Source organism: Scyliorhinus canicula, chromosome 7, assembly GCF_902713615.1.
Source record: "Scyliorhinus canicula chromosome 7, sScyCan1.1, whole genome shotgun sequence".
NCBI classification, from domain to species: domain Eukaryota; kingdom Metazoa; phylum Chordata; class Chondrichthyes; order Carcharhiniformes; family Scyliorhinidae; genus Scyliorhinus; species Scyliorhinus canicula.
The window spans coordinates 120,537,537-120,556,275 of NC_052152.1; the positions used below are offsets into that span (position 1 = coordinate 120,537,537).

The window sequence follows — 18,739 nt, forward strand, 5'->3', positions numbered from 1 at the left end:
GGTGGCTACATGTTCCTCACCCCCCACCTCCAGCTCGTCATCCCGCTGCTGTGCCAGGTTATGAAGGATACACAAGACCACCACAAAGTGGACGACCCTCTGGGGAGTGTACTACGGAGCGGTCGAGGCATTGGAAGCACATTTTAAGCAGTCCGATGCAATGCTCAATGACAGACCGGGTGGCCACATGGGCCTCACTGCATTGGGTCCCCGCCTCGTTGCATTGGGTCTCCACATCGGTCTCTGGCCCCCATATTGGCGTTATTTGCCAGGTCCTTAGCGGGTACCCCTTATCCCCCAAGAACTTGCCGCCCATCTTGGGGTGGTCCTCGAAGTGGCTGGGGATGTCTGACTGCCCCAGGATGTAGCTGTCTGGGAAGCGTGCACACCCTTGCATGATCGTCATGGGGTGGTCACATACAAGGTATTGTTTGTGTGGTGTTGCCTCCCGCAGATTTCAGGCACAGTGTCCAGGCATCACGGATTGGAATGCTAGGCAATGACACCCACATGCTACATGGCCCTCCCACTCACAGGAGTCCACTTGGGATGTGTGAAGTGCTCACTGAACTACGATAGCCAATTCAACAATAGCTTCCAGTCAGTGGGGTTATAAGTGGCCGGTGGGGCAGACAGGCTGTTTGCCCCTGGAACGGGTACACATGATCATAGAATCATAGAATTTACAGTACAGAGAGAGCACCCCACTTAAACTCTATCCCCGTAACCCAGTAACCGAACCCAACCTTTTTGGACACCAAGGGCAATTTAGCATGGCGAATCCACCTAACCTACACACCTTTGGACTGTGGGAGGAAACCCACGCAGACACGGGGAGAATGTGCAGACTCCGCACAGACAGTGACCCACGCCGGGAATTGAACCTGGGTCCAGGAGCTATGAAGCAACTGTGCTAACCACTGTGCTAACGTTCCCCCCCCTCCACTGTGCTACCGAACCCCCCACGGGTTGGCATGGTGAAGCCACGAGCAGTTGCCCCCCCCCCCAGTGGACCACCCCCCTTCCCCACACGCCAACCCCACCCCCCCACACATGGCGGCCCACCCCTGCAGAGAGTGTTCCATCCCTGCTGAGCACTGGGTAAGCAAGCCCAGCACCCCCGGGCTCTTTGCCTGTGACCAAAGATGGCCAATCACCACCTCGGCTCTCCATGGAAGCCCTTCCACCAGGTTCACGATTTTCAAAAGGAGTGCTAATCGGTGCCAGTGTGAAATGAAAATCGCTTATTGTCACGAGTAGGCTTCAATGAAGTTACTGTGAAAAGCCCCTAGTCGCCACACTCCGGCACCTGTCCGGGGAGGCTGGTACGGGTGACCGATTGGATATAGGGTGGCACCCGTTAATTGCATGGAAATAGGGCTTAAGTAGTGATAATTGGTTTCTTGTCGCGTACGGCAAGATCCTAATTTCGCCCACGGTGGCTGGCTGGTTGCAAGGCAAACTCTTTGGCGCATACAGCGTTCTTGTTCAGGCCTCTCCCGCTATTGTCAGGCCACGTTGCACTTGCGTTCGAGCGAAACGAGGCCAGAGAATCACGCCCATCATCTACCCTCGAGGGCCTCGGTGACCATGGACTCCCATTGGATTGGTCCATGGTTAGACTTGGTGACGTGCTGCTGAAGGCAACAGCAAAGCACTGCAGTATGGCTGACCAGGAAACTCTCCCACTCTTCCTGTCAGTCATCAGGAAGAATTTTTATTCACATTTTTCAAATTTTATACATAAACAATAACACAATAAAACAATAAACAAATCCCTGAAACCCTCCCCCCCTCCATGTGGCATAACCCCGACAGAGAGACTCCCCTCCCCCTGTTCTCCCCACCCCACCACCTAACAACTAACAGTGACCAGCTCTTTAAAGTACAGAAGGCTGCCATTTTCGGTAAAACTCCTCAATTGTCCCCCCTCACGGTGTACTTCACTTTCTCGAGATATAAAAATTTCATAAGGTCCCCCTACTGTACCGAGGAGCTGGGTGGAGAAGCTGACCTCCAACCTACTAACACCCGCCTACAAGCAATCAGCAAGGTGAAGACCTGGACATCTGCCCCTCCCCAGTCTGCTTCAGTTCAATCTGTAGAATCACCAACATGGTGCTGAAGAAGGAGACCCAGAACCCCACGCGTTTCGGACACAACCAGAACATGTGCACATGATTAGCCAGGCCCCTCTCACAATGTTCACTCTCATCCTCCACCTCACAAATAACCTGCTCATCCTGGATTTGGTGAAATGGGCCGAGACACTATCTTCAACCGTATCAACCCTAACCTTGCACATGATAATGTTGCAGAGCCTCACACCACACATCATCCTCCAGCTCCAATCCCACCTCCTCCTCCCACTTCGACTTCCGCCATAATCCTGCCATAAATCACCGATGTGTTCCCCTCTCCCATCTCGGCCAGCGACTAAACCCTCTCCAACAATGAGGAAGGAGGCACCAAAGGAAATGTGGGAAGACCTTTTTTGCGAAGTTGCGAACATGTAGGTGCCTTAAAACCATCCGCCTCTGAAAGCCCAAGTTTCGCTGACAACTCCTCCAAGCTCGCAAACCACCCCTCTAAAAACAAGTCCCTCATCCCTTCCACCCCCTTCCCCTCCCATTGTCTAAACCTGACAGCCAGCTCGAACAAATGGTTCGCACAGATCAGCGCCAACTTCGATACCGTCCCCAATTTAAAGTGCTGCCGAAACTGTCCCCATATCTTCAACCTGGAGTCTACCACTGGGTTCACTGAATATATCCCCAGAGAAAACGGCAGTGAGGCCATCACTAATGCCCTTAACCCTGACCCCATCCAAACCATTACTGCCTCTGGATCCCCACACAATCCCAGCACCTTCTCTGCATTCGCTGCCTAATAATACGATATCAGGCTCAGCAACACCAAGCCCCCTGACTGACGTTCCTGCTGGAGGACCGTCTGATGGAAGTATTTACAAGTTGATAATCAACCTGTTATGAATCCATCATCAAGAAGCAGGGACTGCTACCCACAGCGACAAGCCCTCCCCACGCGCTCATCATTAACTCCGCTATTTAAAACACAAACAACTGTTCAAATCCATGCAGAAATTCATACCTGGCTCCACCGAAATATCCATCCTGTAGTTTTCGAAGAGTACAGAGAATATTTGGGTCAATATCTGATCCATCCTCCACTGCAACAGAAATGGAGAAGGTTTAACAGATGCAGACTGATGCTGTGTGCACCCCATCCTTCAATTCAAAGGCCAGAAAAATTGACTTGACCCCCGGTCAAACAAACAGGCCGGAATTCTCCAGCCATTGGGATTATCTGTTCTTGCCGGCAGTGCAACCCTGCCCACAGGTTTCCCGGTGGATGGAGTGGCTTCAATGGGAAATCCCATTGACAAGCATGGATAGTAGCTCTGAGTTACACATTTTACGCAGACCTATATTCCAATCTTGACTCTGTTTGGATTAGTGAATCTCCACTGAAGTGAGAATTGTACAAGTCTAGCCTTGTCAGTCTTTGTGGGGGCTTAAGGCGTAGGTCTCATATTTCAAAGTCGGCAGCTTGCAGATCTTAGCGATAACCTGTACATTCAGGGCACAATTTAATGGCCTCGGCGCGCGCTACGTGGGGATTCGACAAGGCCGCTGAATCACCTGAGAGGCCTTGAAGCACCTTGCAACATTTAACGACTTCTTGAGAGATGTCGCAATCTGGATCTCGCTTGGGTGGCACTGCCAAGGTGAGCCCAGCAGTGCAGGAAATTATGTAAGTGCAGCCTCGGCTGGACGTTCATCGCCGAGGCTAAAAAACTGCATAAGTTCGGCTGCAGGCACCGAGAAACATCTCGCTAAACCTAACCACACAGCACTCTGTTCCTGTCTCGTTAAATCGCTCCCACTGAGAGACATCAATTGTAAAATCCTGGCAGCACGATGGCGCAGTGGGTTAGCACTGCTGCCTCACGGTGCCGAGGTCCCAGGTTCGATCCCAGCTCTGGGTCACCGTCCGTGTGGAATTTTCACATTCTCCCCTTGTCTGTGTGGACTCGCTAAATTGCCCCTTAATTGGAAAAAATGAATTGGGTCCTCTAAATTTATTTTTAAAAATGTAAATAAATTTTAAAAATGAAATCCTGAAATTATCAAATTGTTACCAACCAATTAAAATCCATCACAAAAAGCACAGATCATAGAATCCCTACGGGAGGCCATTCGGCCCATCGAGTCTGCATCAACCCGCTGAAAGAGCACCCTACTTAGGCCCACTCCCCATAATCCAATTTAACCTTTGGATACTAAGTTCAACAGAAACATTTTTAAGTTCATTTATGGCAGGTTTCTCAGGGAGTTTCCCACCGGCTCTGCTGGCAAGTTCCCCACCACTATTTAATGACACTTCGTCACTGGGCTGGATTCTCTGGCCACGGGTGGGATGCGGACCATGTAAAGGTCCAGTGATCTAGGACGGGAATTTCCGGTTACGGGTGAGCATGGCTGGAGAATCCCAACCACTTTTTGGGCCCTGGGGAGTTTCTCACCGGTTTAACCCAGGGTTTTTTTCACATTGAGGAATTGAACTCAGAGATCACTCCGCAATTTTGAAAGGGTGCCCCGATCTCTAAGTGAGCTTGTGGATCCCCCACACCCACGCCCCACCCATGGGAAATGTCACCCTCCACACACATGGGCACTACCCCATACCCCCCAAGTGAGGACATGCTGCTAGGGGGTCCCTGGGGCCCCTCTCTTCAGGCTCCCACCTCAAGTCTCCTTGCAGCATCCCCTTCCAGGACCCGCCCACCCGTCACCCCCAACCTCCCAGAAGCACCTACGTACCTGCCCTGCATACCTCCACCCTTCGAACCCTGCCCCCCCCAACCTCCTTTCATGGGCATCGCACCCCTCGGGCCCTGACCCTTGCCAGTGCCACCATGGCACCCTTGTACTGCCACCCTGACACCCAGGCAGTGTCCATCGACTTTGGCAGTGCCAAATGGGCACCTTGGTAGTGCCAGGATGGCAGTGCCAAGGTGTCCACTTTCCTGGGGAGGGTCAGTGGGCCACCCTGCACAATCTGTGACCATCCAGGGGTATTCAATGGCTCCCCACATGCCGTTCCGCCTGGTCCACGTTCTTGTGGATCAGTACTGATTGGCGCCTGGCTGCAGTCTCGCTGGGGAGGCAGGTGAATCAAGGGAAGCTGGCAGATCCCGGGTATGTAAGCCTTAAGTAGGTTTAAGGCCGACTTCAGTGAGCGCTGTTTGGTCACGCTCCTTTTGGGCAAAGTTCCGATTCCGATGCCTCTCGGGACTGGAGTGAATCCTGCAAGGTGCCGAGTCGGCTGGGATGCCAGCAGGAGGCCTCACCTGGGACTCACCAGCCATGTTGTGCTCTCGCTCGGGCGCAACGCGGCCAGAGAATCGCACCTTAACGATCAATTTAACGTGGCCAATCCACCCAACCTGCACATGTTTGGACTGCGGGCGAAAACCAGAGCACCCGGAGGAAACTCCTGCAGACACGGGGAGAGCGTGCAGACTGCATACAGTCAAAAGCCGAATTGAACCTGGGTTCCTGGTGCTGTGAGGCAGTAGTGCTAACCACTGTGTCACTATGCCACCGATCAAGGCCATTCAGCCCATCATGGCTACCAGCACAATCCAATGATTCCCACTGCCCTTTTCCCATAGCTTTCAGAGTTTCCTTATGTTCTTAAAAAAAATAATTCGTGTATTCCCATTTGAGATTCATTTAAATGAAGTGGTTTCTAGCAAGGTATGGACTGGGTAGATTGCCTCTTACACAGCATGCTCTTTGTGATGGGAAAGGTGACTGTTGGACGTCCTGTCATCTTCCAGCAGCAGAAGAGGTATGCGAGGTCAGTGCGAAGCATTTCCACAATCATCCGATTGTCCAGTGCCAAATAAAACTGATGTTGATCAATAAACTGTTCAAAAAGCACAACAATAATTGATTAAACAGCACAAGTGCATTGCGCCTACTTGCCATACATTTAGATACCAAAATGTTTGGTAATTTTAATTTGAAACATTGGTCTAGATCAGGGGTGGGCAAACTACGGCCCGCGGGCCGCATGCGGCCCGCCAAAGGTATTTCTGCGGCCCACCAAGTCATTAAAAAAAAAAAAAAAAAAAATATATTTAAAAAAAAATTTTTTTTTTTTTTTTTTAATTTTTTTTTAAGGTTAATGGGGGTGGGGGGCTGTTGGGTTACTTACTGGTATAGGGTGGATACGTTGACTTGAGTAGGGTGATCATTGCTCGGCACAACATCGAGGGCCGAAGGGCCTGTTCTGTGCTGTACTGTTCTATGTTCTATATGAGGCGCCCAGAATCATAACCGGGTGAAGTAATTATTTTACTTAATATACTATGCGGCCCTTTGTGAATTGTGAATTTCTGAATGTGGCCCTTGCATGGAAAAGTTTGCCCACCCCTGGTCTAGATCTTCTGTTCACAGGATAGTCAGTGACAGGACGTATCATAAGAACATAAGAACTAGGAGCAGGAGTAGGCCATCTGGCCCCTCGAGCCTGCTCCGCCATTCAATTAGATCATGGCTGATCTTTTGTGGACTCAGTTCCACTTTCCGGCCCGAACACCATAACCCTTAATCCCTTTATTCTTCAAAAAACTATCTATCTTTACCTTAAAAACATGTAATGAAGGAGCCTCAACTGCTTCACTGGGCAAGGAATTCCATAGATTCACAACCCTTTGGGTGAAGACGTTCCTCCTAAACTCAGTCCTAAATCTACTTCCCCTTATTTTGAGGCTATGCCCCCTAGTTCTGCTGTCACCCGCCAGTGGAAACAACCTGCCCGCATCTATCCTATCTATTCCCTTCATAATTTTAAATGTTTCTATAAGATCCCCCCTCATCCTTCTAAATTCCAACGAGTACAGTCCCAGTCTACTCAACCTCTCCTCATAATCCAACCCCTTCAGCTCTGGGATTAACGTAGTGAATCTCCTCTGCACACCCTCTAGTGCCAGTACGTCCTTTCTCAAGTAAGGAGACCAAAACTGAACACAATACTCCAGGTGTGGCCGCACTAACACCTTATACAATTGCAACATAACCTCCCTAGTCTTAAACTCCATCCCTCTAGCAATGAAAGACAAAATTCCATTTGCCTTCTTAATCACCTGGTGCACTTGTAAACCAACCTTCTGTGACTCATGCACTAGCACACCCAAGTCTCTCTGAACAGCGGCATGCTTTAATATTTTATCGTTTAAATAATAATCCCGTTTGCTGTTATTCCTACCAAAATGGATAACCTCACATTTGTCAACATTGTATTCCATCTGCCAGACCCTAGCCCATTCACTTAACCTATCCAAATCCCTCTGCAGACTTCCAGTATCCTCTGCACTTTTCGCTTTACCACTCATCTTAGTGTCGTCTGCAAACTTGGACACATTGCACTTGGTCCCCAACTCCAAATCATCTATGTAAATTGTGAACAATTGTGGGCCCAACACGGATCCCTGAGGGACACCACTAGCTACTGATTGCCAGCCAGAGAAACACCCATTTATCCCAACTCTTTGCTTTCTATTAATTAACCAATCCTCTATCCATGCTACTACTTTACCCTTAATGCCATGCATCTTTATCTTATGCAGCAACCTTTTGTGTGGCACCTTGTCAAAGGCTTTCTGGAAATCCAGATATACCACATCCATCGGCTCCCCGTTATCTACTGCACTGGTAATGTCCTCAAAAAATTCCACTAAATTAGTTAGGCATGACCTGCCTTTAACGAACCCATGCTGCGTCTGCCCAATGGGACAATTTCTATCCAGATGCCTCGCAATTTCTTCCTTGATGATAGATTCCAGCATCTTCCCTATTACCGAAGTTAAACTCACTGGCCTATAATTTCCTGCTTTCTGCCTACCTCCTTTTTTAAACAGTGGCGTCACGTTTGCTAATTTCCAATCCACCGGGACCACCCCAGAGTCTAGTGAATTTCGGTAAATTATCACTAGTGCATCTGCAATTTCCCTAGCCATCTCTTTTAGCACTCTGGGATGCATTCCATCAGGGCCAGGAGACTTGTCTACCTTTAGCCCCATTAGCTTGCCCATCACTCCCTCCTTAGTGATAACAATCCTCTCAAGGTCCTCACCTGTCATAGCCTCATTTCTATCAGTCGCTGGCATGTTATTTGTGTCTTCCACTGTGAAGACCGACCCAAAAAACCTGTTCAGTTCCTCAGCCATTTCCTCATTTCCCATTATTAAAACTACCTTCTCATCCTCTAAAGGACCAATATTTACCTTAGCCACTCTTTTTTGTCTTATGAGATAGATAGAACAGTACAGCACAGAACAGGCCCTTCGGCCCTCGATGTTGTGCCGAGCAATGATCACCCTACTTAAACCCACGTAACCCGTAACCCAACAATCCCCCCATTAACCTTACACTACGGGCAATTTTAGCATGGCCAATCCACCTAACCCGCACATCTTTGGACTGTGGGAGGAAACCGGAGCACCCGGAGGAAACCCACGCACACACGGGGAGGACGTGCAGACTCCACACAGACAGTGACCCAGCCGGGAATCGAACCTGGGACCCTGGAGCTGTGAAGCATTGATGCTAACCACCATGCTACCGTGAGGCCCCAGAGTCTAGTGAATTTCGGTAAATTATATATTTGTAAAAACCTTTACTGTCTGTTTTTATATTCTGAGCAAGTTTACTCTCATACTCTATCTTACTCTTCTTTATAGCTTTTTTAGTAGCTTTCTGTTGCCCCCTAAAGATTTCCCAGTCCTCTAATCTCCCAGCAATCTTTGCCACTTTATATGCTTTTTCCTTCAATTTGATACTCTCCCTTATTTCCTTAGATATCCACGGTCGATTTTCCCTCTTTCTTCCGTCCTTCCTTTTTGTTGGTATAAACCTTTGCTGAGCACTGTGAAAAATCGCTTGGAAGGTTCTCCACTGTTCCTCAACTGTTCCACCATAAAGTCTTAGCTCCCAGTCTACCTTAGCTAGTTCTTCTCTCATCCCCTTGTAATCTCCTTTGTTTAAACACAAAACACTAGTATTTGATTTTACTTTCTCACCCTCCATCTGTATTTTAAATTCCACCATATTGTGATCGCTCCTTCCGAGAGGATCCCTAACTATGAGATCATGAATCAATCCTGTCTCATTACACAGGACAAGATCTAGGACCGCTTGTTCCCTCGTAGGTTCCATTACATACTGTTCTAGGAAACTATCGCGGATACATTCTATAAACTCCTCCTCACGGTTGCCTTGACCGACCTGGTTAAACCAATCGACATGTATCCTGAAAGATATGCCTTGGAGACCATGATGTACCGACTCTATGCCAGTTGCCCGGGTAACTAATTCCCCTGCTCCCCAGGCCGGGATGCTTCCAAAAGTCTTCATCTCTGAGCTAGAGTCCGAGACTATGGACGGTTCCAACTTACGTGAATAGTTGTCCAGGAAATTTTAGACACATGGCTAACTATGTACCAGACACCCGCTACCTCCCTGACTCCGCCCACGATGCCCTGACATCCCCCTGTGATGATAGTCTGAGGCAAACAGGCAGAAAAAATGTTCATAATTACTTTTCAAGCAGGAAGAATTAGCTCTGGTGTAAAGAAGAAGCCAGTAATCAGCAATGTTTTCCTGCTGAGATCATGGAAATGCTAATGATGGAATAATTGAAAATGATTTTTTTTTTGTAAATATTATATATTTTTACTTACCACTTGGATGGTTTAAAAAGAATGACAAGCCAATCCATAAAGAATTTTGGATAAAGTTGAAATAATTTAGCTTTTTTCCAGACTACAACACTCTCTGTTATAAATGCCCTCTGCTGGGGTTTCAAACTGAACTGCTTCACTTAAGCCTTTTTGTCCAAAATCAAATACTTCAAAGAAGGAAACTGTGGGAAACCCAGAGAGCAAACAAAATTCTTGATGAGGTAGCCATTCTGCAATTCTGAGGGACTGATCGGCGCAACTTCGTGGGCCGAAGGGCCTGTTCTGTGCTGTATTTTTCTATGTTCTATGTTCTATGTATACCCACCCGACCTCCTTACTCTCTTACCCACACTACTCCTCTGCATCTTCACCCACCTCACCCCATCCCCTCAAACCCATCCTTGTCTATTTACTTTCTCTCCGTAGCTTTTCAAAGACTCTTTGGGACATTGAAACTTTACGCACCATATACAGTATCTGGTGCTGTAAAAAGGGAGCGTGGCTTATCGCCCCCTGACACTGCAGCGCTACGAGGAAGCAATGTGATTTCAGGTACGCTCTGCATTGCTGGAGACACCGGGATCGGAAGTCCCAGCCAGAAACACAGTGCTCCGGTGCAGCACAGAAAGGTAGGAGGGGAAAGGTAATCCATGGTGATTGCCACTCCTCAGAAGATTCGGGCCAATATTCAGAAATGTTCTAAAATCTATCTGAACCAAAAACCCAACCAGGGAAATGTACATTTGTTAATTCTGTACTAATATCCACAATTCAATTCCTACCACCTCTCTCATAAAATCCATAGAAACTCTATAGTGCAGAAGGAGGCCATTCGGCCCATCGGGCCTGCACTAACACCCTACCCTCGGCCCACTCCCCTGTCCTATCCCCAAAACCCCACACATTGATCATGGCTAATCCACCGAACCTGCACATCTGTGGGAGGAAACGGAGTATCTGGAGGAAACCCACGCAGACTCGGGGAGAACGTGTAAACTCCACACAGTCATCCAACATTGGATTCGAACCCAGGTCCCTGGGCTGTGAGGCAGCAGTGCTAACCACCGCCACCAACAACAGCCCCAAACAACATGGAGTGCAGGGTGTGGGAGGCAGGCTCGAACTCTCAACGATGGAACTACACAGAAACGTCATTTCCACATTAGCCCACAAACCAAATAGTTCCCACAGGAATGGGAGAGGACAAGGATAAGAGAATCCCATGTAATTATATGCCGGAATGTCAAACCCTCAAGAATATCACGATTATCACCAACTGAATTCTTCCTACTTGATGTCTGGGCAGGATCTTCTAGCCCTTCCTCACAGTCCCTTCAAGGGTGATCTCCCGTAGTGGGTTCCCCAGCAGCAGGATGGGGCAAGACACACAAAACGCTGGAGACGTCAGTGAGACCGGAAGATCACGCTGGCGGCCAATGGTGAACCAATTTGAATAGTGGGACACACACTGAGGGGAGGAGGGGGACGGGACTGGAAAATCTCCCCATTCGTATTAAATGTTTAACATGTCATTGAGCCTTTCCAAAAAAGCGTATCTGCATTACTAGCCGCTGCTTAGGCTGGCGTTATGGATTCTACTGAACAAAGAATTGTAGAATTAACTTCCAGATCAATATGAATGCTTACCTGTGGAGTGAAAGTGAAGATCTGATTTCTAATCACATATAACTTGGACGTCCCAAGGACACCGATGTGTCTGTATGGCCGTCCGCTAAGTTTCAGTTTTCTGTTGCATCCTGCAAGAGATGAAACAATCATTCCACCTGCTGTTTCACCAGACATGCAGAGGGAAGGCGCCTCTTCCTTCATTCACAGAAGTAAAAAGAAATCCAACCCACACCTCAAACAAGAGGTCAGGGTGCTGGATTTAATTGGGTGTCGAGGCCTGGATAAAAACAACTGGATGGGGAGCCTCGCCCACATTCAAAACTGACTGCCCTGCAATAATTCAATAGTGAGAACAGCATTAAATGCTTCATGGGCAGAAACCCCCCCCCCCCCCCCCCACTCCCCCTCCCCACCCCAGGAGGAAGCCCCTCCCATCTTCTAGCGGTGCCAGCCAATCGATTTGACCAGTGGCTCTGTAGTCGCAGATGCGCCAGCGAGAGAGGAGTGGCCACTGTTGGGACTGCAGGCAGCCCGGGCGAAGTGGAGCCTGGAGCCAGAGGGGGTACAGCACAGAGAGGTTTGCGGAACAGTGGTGAAGGGAATGAGGGAATGGGAGCAGGATTTGAGAGGAGAGGGCGAGGGTCAATGGGGAGGGGAGGTACTATCTTAGGGCAGGGTGAGCCTCTACGCAGCTAAAGCCACATGGCATGAAACACCCCCCCATTCACCACAAGTGAAATGCTGGCAGAGGCAGTGTGGCCAATTAATTGCCACTTAAGGGCCTGCGTGGGCCCAGGGAGGGCTGGAAGCAGCAGAAAGTCTACTGCTGGATTTTATAAACTTTACACCCGCCAGCACAGGGGGATAAAATCCAGTCTATACTGGCTCTCCGAAAGTTTATCATTGGGAATACTTTGCTGCCCTGCTCCCCATATTCCACACTGTCCATGCAGCTGATCTATAAAGTAATGTCATGAAGAGGAGAGATGTTCACTCTGCACCCCAAAGCCAGGCCACTTGTCCTGTTCTCTTGCCTGATCTGATTCCGCTTTATCTTCTTGTAGAAATGCAGGCCACAATATTTAACAGTGTGAACGGCTAATTAATTAGCGTGCCCAACTCCACATTGGGTAGAATTTACCGGCTGTCCATCCCAGCGGGATATTCCTGTCCCATTGACAGCGCACCTCCAACTTGGGTTTTCCGGCAACGAGTGGTACATTCAACGGGAAATCCCATTGACAACGTCAGGTCCAGAAAATCCTGCTGGTGGAGCGCCTCCATCACTGAAAAACACGCGGCGGGTTACGGAGTAAATCCCGCCCAATGATTTAACTGCTGCTAACGAAATGGGTTTCACGCAGCACTTACCCAGTTTAGCATAGATGTGGCTCAGAATTCTCCCCGGCTGTACTCTGGTTGGTAGAACATCGGAAACACCATCCACATGCAAGTTATGTTTTGCTAGAATGTTCTTTATTTTTTCTGTTTCGGCCAGTATTGACACTATGCACAAGAACAAAACAGTGAATTCAGTTTTGCTCTCAGCAAAGCTGCCTCTAGAATAGGAGAACATTCATTAACTTTCTAACAGACTAGAAAGTGGTGAAGTGAGGGAAAAATGCTAACAGCTTGTTTGATCCTGTTTAAACAAAGCTGTTACCATTTCTACATCACCAACAGGAGATGAATCAACGCCTCAAAAGGTGAGGCAGTTAAAAAAAAAGATTTATTTCCTTAATCAACGCATCGTTAAAGAAATAAATACTTGCATTTATATAGCACCTTTCATGAGCACACAACAGCCAATGAAGTACATTTGGAGTGTAGTTACTGTTATAATCATGGAAAATTATTGACTTCAGGAAGCATAGCATGACACACACTCCCGCCTGCATCAATAGCTCCGAAGTACAGATGGTCGATAGCTTTAGGTTCCTGGGGTCACCATCACCAACAATCTGTCCTGGTCCACTCACGTTGATGTAACAGACAAGAAAGTCCAACAAAGTCTCTACTTCCTACGAAAGCTCAAGAAATTCAGCATGCCCGCACGACTCTCACAAACTTCTACAGATGTGTGACAGAGAGCATCATATCCGGCTGCATCACAGCCTGGTATGGCAACTGCTCGGCCCAAGACCGCAAGAAACTGCAGACTGTGGTGAACTCAGCCCAACGCATCACACAAGCTTGTCACCCCCACATTGATTCTGTCTACACCTCCCGCTGCCTCAGGAAGGCAGACAGCATTAACAGAGACCCCACCCACCCAGGCTTTGCCCTCTTCCAGACCCTTCCATCAGGCAGGAGGTACAGAAGTCTGAAGGCTCGCACATACAGACATAGGAACAGCTTCTTCTCCACTGCTACAAGACTCCTCAACGACTCCCCCTCAAACTGATCTGTTCCCTGTAAGAACACTATTCACGATACCCTATGCTGCTCCTTCTCATGCATTTGCTTTGTTTGGCCCCTTGTTCTGCACTGTAACCAATCACTGTTTATCGATGTATCATTTCTCAATGTTTTCTGTTGATTATTCTTTTGTCTACTATGTACGTACTGTGTCGGTTCCAGCGGCCGCAGAAAAATACTTTTCCCTGTACTTCGGTACTTGTGACAATAAATCAAATCAAATCAAAGTCAAATCAAATGTGGCAGGAAATTTCGCAACCTTCCTAAAACTTACACCTTTGGCCCAGGTTTCTGGTCATCTACTTTAGTATTGCCTTTTGTCTCTCAGTGTTTCGTTTTGCCTGACAATACTCCTGTGAAACACTTTGTTGTTAAAAGTGCTACATGAATGCAAACTGTGTTGCATGGTTATGTAAGAAACTGACAGGCTATTTATATTCAACACCATAATCCCAGCCTTCAACACCATAATCCCAGCCAAGCTCATATCAAAGCTCCAAAACCTAGGACTTCTCTGGATTCTGGATTCTCTGACCAACAGACCACAATCAGTAAGTATGAACAACAACACCTCCTCCACAATAGTCCTCAATACCGGGGCCCCGCAAGGCTGCGTACTTAGCCCCCTATTCTACTCCCAGTACATACATGACTGCGTGGCAAAATGTGGTTCCAAATCCATCTACAAGTTTGCTGACTATACGACAATAGTGGGCCGGATCTCGAATAACGACGAGTCAGAATACAGGAGGGAGATTGAGAACCTAGTGGAGTGGTGTAACGACAACAATCTCTCCCTCAATGCTAGCAAAACTAAAGAGCTGGTCATTGACTTCAGGAAGCAAAGTACTGTAAACACCCCTGTCAGCATCAACGGGGCCGAGGTTAACACTACACCCTGTATGCTTCAACCGATGCCAATGCTTATGTAGTTACATTATATACCTTGTGTTGCCCTATTATGTATTTTCTTTTATTCCCTTTGCTTCCCATGTACTGAATGATCTGTTGAGCTGCTTGCAGAAAAATATTTTCACTGTACCTCGGTACACGTGACAATAAAAAAATCCAATCCAATCAAGTTAATCTTTTGTAAAAAGAAAAGATTGTGTAAAACAAAACCTATTTGTGCATTGGTGTAAATTATGTCCTTCAAGGAAATGAAAGTTAAGGGGAAACCCATTCACTTCAACTTTCTCCAATCCGTTTCTAGGCCAGAAAACGTTGGTCACACAGTGGGCGGGATAAGTATGGACGCCAACGCAGAATTCGTGGACTTTCAGACAAAATAAACTGCCTGCGAACCCAAATCAATTCCGGTATTATTAAGGGGCTAGCACCAGTGCTGCATGGAACACAATGAGAAACAGTGGGGAATTCACCGGGTCCGTGATTGACACTCGGGAGGATGACAAGCTGCAGCCGCATATACACACTTCACTCCTCACACACACCATCCCAGCCAACAAGGTGGCACAGGTTACACCAAAGCGTGTCCATACAGCTGATGGGGCCAGAAAGCACCTCGGGGGCTGCCATGGGGGGGCATGTATACGACCCGTGGCACTAAGTTCAAAGCGGGCTGTTAGCAATGTGCGCAGCTGCATGGCTGGCTTACCAGCTGTGGCAATGGTGTTCCATGCCCGTCCACCCCGACCCCACAGTCCACCTAGCCACCCCCGCTACTCCCCCCAGCCCTGGCAGAAGCCACCCAGCCAGCTGCACAATTGCCAGCACACTATGGTGATGTTGGACACTTTCCGTAACCCCTCTCTCTCGCTCATCAGCCACATGCCGTTTCACAATGTTTAGAAACACAAGTGAAACACGCCATCGGGAACTCAACCCATTGGAGGCAGAGAATCGCGGAGGCCCAGAGAATACTGGGTCAGACTCGCTAATGATATGCAAACAGTGTCTCCTGTACGTGCATTCCGGAACACGTTAACGCCGCTGTCGAGGTGGTGAATTGCGATTTGGCGTCCAATCGGCACCTGCCGCGAATTTGTAGTCGGAACCTATTCTCTAGTTTCCCGATTTTGGCGTTGGCTAATGGAGAATTCCGCCCAGAGTATCTGTGGGTACAGATATAGTGGGTGGGATTCTCTGATCCTGAGGCTAAGTGTTGACGCCATTGTAAATACCGTCGCGTTTCCCCGACAGCATCAACATGGCCTCAGGATCAGCAATTCTGGCCCCTGCACGGGGCCAGCACGGCACTGGAGCGACCCTCACCGCTAAAGCTGCCGATCCTGGCGTCAACTGGGCGCCGTGGGATCCGCAGTGGCACCGGCGCCAACGTGCGCATGCGTAGTGGCTCCCTTCTCCGCTCCGGCCCCGACGCAACATGGCGTTGGGCTACAAAGGCCGGCGTGGAAGAAAGACCCCCAGCCCGAGAGGCCAGCCCGCCGATTGGTGGGCTTCGATCACAGGCCAAGCCACAGCAGAGGCCCCCTCCCCACCCGCCCTTCCACAGGCCGCCCCCGGACCCTTCCATGCCGAGGTCCCGCCGGGTAAGACCAGGTTAGAACGGCGCCGGTGAGACTCAGGTTCTTTGTTACGGCCGCTCGGCCCATCCCAGGCGAAGAATCATCGGGGCGGGGGAGGGGGGGGGGGGGGGGGGGGGGGCATTGTTCAGACCCTGGCCGGCACCGCTCCGACGCCAATGGTGCCGATTCTCCGCTTTGTAGAGAATGGCGTTGGGGCGGCGTGGCGTGATTTGTGCTGGTCGCTGAGAGAATCTCGCCCAGTGTATCTGGACTTCCAGAAGGTGTTTGATAAGTTGTCACACAAAAGATTAATACACAACGTACTCATGGCATTGGGGATAATATATTAGCTCATATAAAGGACTGGCTAACCCACAGGCAGCAGAGAATGGGATAAGTCAGTCTTTTTGTGTTCTTTTTAATTCATTTTATGTGAATTGGGAGCCGCTGGTTAGTCCAGCATTTATTGCCCCTAGTTGCTCTTGAGAAGGTGGTAGTGAGTTGCCTTCTTAAACAGCTGCAGTCCCTGAGGCGTAGGTACACCCACAGTGCTGTTAGGAAGGAAGTTCCAGGATGTTGTCCCAATGATAGCGAAGGAACGCCAATGTATTTCCAAGTCAGGGTGGTGAGTGACTTAGAGGGGATGCTCCAGATGGTGGGGTTCCCAGGTATCTGCTCCTCATCCCTCTCGGTGGTAGTGGTCGTGGGTTTGGAAGGTGCTGTCTGAGGAACCTTGGTAAGTTACTGCAGTGCATCTTGTAGATGGCACACACGGCTGACACTGTTCGTCGGTGGTGGAGGGTTTAAATGTTTGTGGAAGGGATAACAATCAAGCAGGCTGCTTTGTCCTGGATGATGCCGAACTTTTTGAGTGTTGTTGGAGTTGCACTATCCAGGCAAGTGAGGAGTTTTCCATTACACTCCTGACTTGTGCTTTGTAGATGGTGGACAGGCTTTTGGGGATCAGGAGGGGAGTTACTTGCCATAGGATTCCTAGTCTTTGACCTGCCCTGGTACACACAGTATTAATGTGGCTAGTGCAGTTCAGTTTCTGATCAATGGTAACCCTCAGGATGTTGATTGTGGGGAATTCAGAGATGGTAATGCCATTGAATGTCAAGGGGCAATGGTTATATCCTCTCTTGTAGGAGATGGACATTGCCTGACACTTGCGTGGCGCAAATGTAACTTGCCATTTGTCAGCCCAAGCCTGCATATTATCCAGGTCTTGCTGCATTTAAACATGAGCTGCTTCTGGTTGGCAAGATGTAACAAGTGGGGTGCCACATGGTTAGGTCCTCGTGCCCCAACTATTTACAATTTATGTTAATTTCCTGGATGCAGTGATAGAATGTATGCAAGTGCAGCAGGTTATAAGGAAGGCAAATGGAATTTTGGCATTTATTGCTGATGGAATAGAACATAAAAATAGGGAAGTGTTAATGCAACTGTATTGGGCATTGGTGAGACCGCATCTGGAGTACCGCGCACAGTTTTGGTTCCCTTGCTTGAGGAAGGATGTAAATGCATTAGAGGTGGTTCAGCGAAGGTTCACTCGATTAATTCCAGGGGTGAGGGGTTTGTTTTATGAAGAGCGATTGAGCAGTTTAGGCCGATACCCACTGGAGTTTATAAGAATAAGAGATCTAACTGAGGTATACAAGATCCTAGAGTGGATGTTTCCTCTTGTTGAACATTCTCGAACAAGAGGCCATGGTTTTAGGCGAAGGGGTGGTAGATTCAAAACAGAGATAAGAAAGCATTACGTCACTCAAAGGGTCAAGACTCTGTGGTATTCTCTACCCCAGAGTGCAGTGGACGCTGGAACACTAAATAAACTTAGGAGATAGATAGGTATGTTTTTAATTAGTGACGGGGCGGGAGGAAGGGTCATGAGGAGCAGGCAGTAAGTTGGAGATGAGGCTGAAATGAGATCGGCCATGATCATATTGAATGGTAGAGCTGGCTTGAGGGGCTGAATTGCATAAACCTGCTCCTAGTTCTATGTTTATGTCCTGCTGTCCATGAAATCATCTGGTTCTTTACTGTTTTGGAGATCCTGCAGTCCAGTCTCCACCTCAGTTAGTTCACTTAGTTCACTGTGGGTATTAACATTTGCAAAGTACAGTTTGGTTTCGAGATTCTTATCAGGCTGTTCTGGGGTACATGGGAATCCTCTCCATCTGGATTCGAGGATGTGAAGGGGTGCCATTAAGGCCACAGATCAGCCATGATCCTACTGAATGGTGGAACATGCTCGATGGGCTGAGTGGCCTAACCCTGATACTAGTTCTTATCATCTTATGACTTTCCATCTTTCTTTACCCTCTTCGATCTCTCCACCATCTTCAACATATTAGCCATTTCATCCTCATCCAGTGTCTTTCCTCTGGAGTCAGCCTCCAGAACAGGGACAGGAGGTCTCCAACTG

At 48.6% G+C, this 18,739-nt stretch overlaps 1 protein-coding gene across 1 annotated transcript in view; it reads right to left on the reverse strand.

The window, feature by feature from the left end:
- Window positions 1-18,739, reverse strand: part of LOC119969123 (phosphorylase b kinase regulatory subunit alpha, liver isoform-like) — a 168,338-nt gene that overhangs the window by 85,899 nt on the left and 63,700 nt on the right. Inside the window, 4 exon segments of the mRNA XM_038802340.1 lie at window positions 3,112-3,190; window positions 5,811-5,955; window positions 11,420-11,529; window positions 12,773-12,907. Of these exon segments, the coding sequence (XP_038658268.1) occupies window positions 3,112-3,190; window positions 5,811-5,955; window positions 11,420-11,529; window positions 12,773-12,907 (469 nt within the window).